This window comes from Bison bison, unplaced genomic scaffold (assembly GCF_000754665.1).
Source record: "Bison bison bison isolate TAMUID 2011002044 unplaced genomic scaffold, Bison_UMD1.0 scf7180017864072, whole genome shotgun sequence".
Classification (NCBI taxonomy): domain Eukaryota; kingdom Metazoa; phylum Chordata; class Mammalia; order Artiodactyla; family Bovidae; genus Bison; species Bison bison.
The window spans coordinates 11,609,047-11,609,531 of record NW_011494644.1 but is presented as its reverse complement, the minus strand read 5'-3'; the positions used below and the strand labels follow the sequence as shown (position 1 = coordinate 11,609,531).

General features: G+C 64.3%; 1 protein-coding gene across 1 annotated transcript in view; it reads right to left on the bottom strand.

Moving 5' to 3' along the window:
- Positions 1 to 485, bottom strand: part of PRR14 (proline rich 14) — a 5,143-nt gene that overhangs the window by 4,195 nt on the left and 463 nt on the right. The window contains exon 2 of the mRNA XM_010837442.1: positions 11 to 205. Coding sequence (XP_010835744.1) covers positions 11 to 205 — 195 coding nt within the window. The remainder of the gene's footprint in view (positions 1 to 10; positions 206 to 485) is intronic.

Below are 485 nucleotides of genomic sequence, written 5' to 3'. Positions count from 1 at the left end.
GCCTGGCTACCGGGAACGGGTGTCTCCCCTCTGCCGCCGCGGCGATCCGCGATCGCCCTGTCTGAGCCGCGAGAATCTGAGTTGCAGCGGTCCCAGTTCTCCCACGGCCGAGCTTCCTGGGGCCTTTGTCCCTGCAGATTCCGCCCTGAGATCCCCGGGATCAGCTGGGATCCCAGTCCTCGGAGGCTCAGTTTCCGCCGGATCTCTTCACGGGGAGTGGCTGAGCACTCCGAAGCAATACTCGCACAAGCCGGCGGCCCTCCCTCCCACCTGATCCCCTAGACTGGATCCCCGCGGACACAATGCTCCAGCGCGGTTCCTCCAAACAGACGCCGCGCGAGTATCCTCCTCTCCCTGTGAGCTTCGGCTCCGTAAAGCTACACTCAGACAGAGGCGGCCCGAGCTTGAGCATCACGAACTCAGTCCGGATCCCCGGGGATCCACTGTCAAGCAGTTACCCCTTCACTCCAATCCCGGGAGGTCCC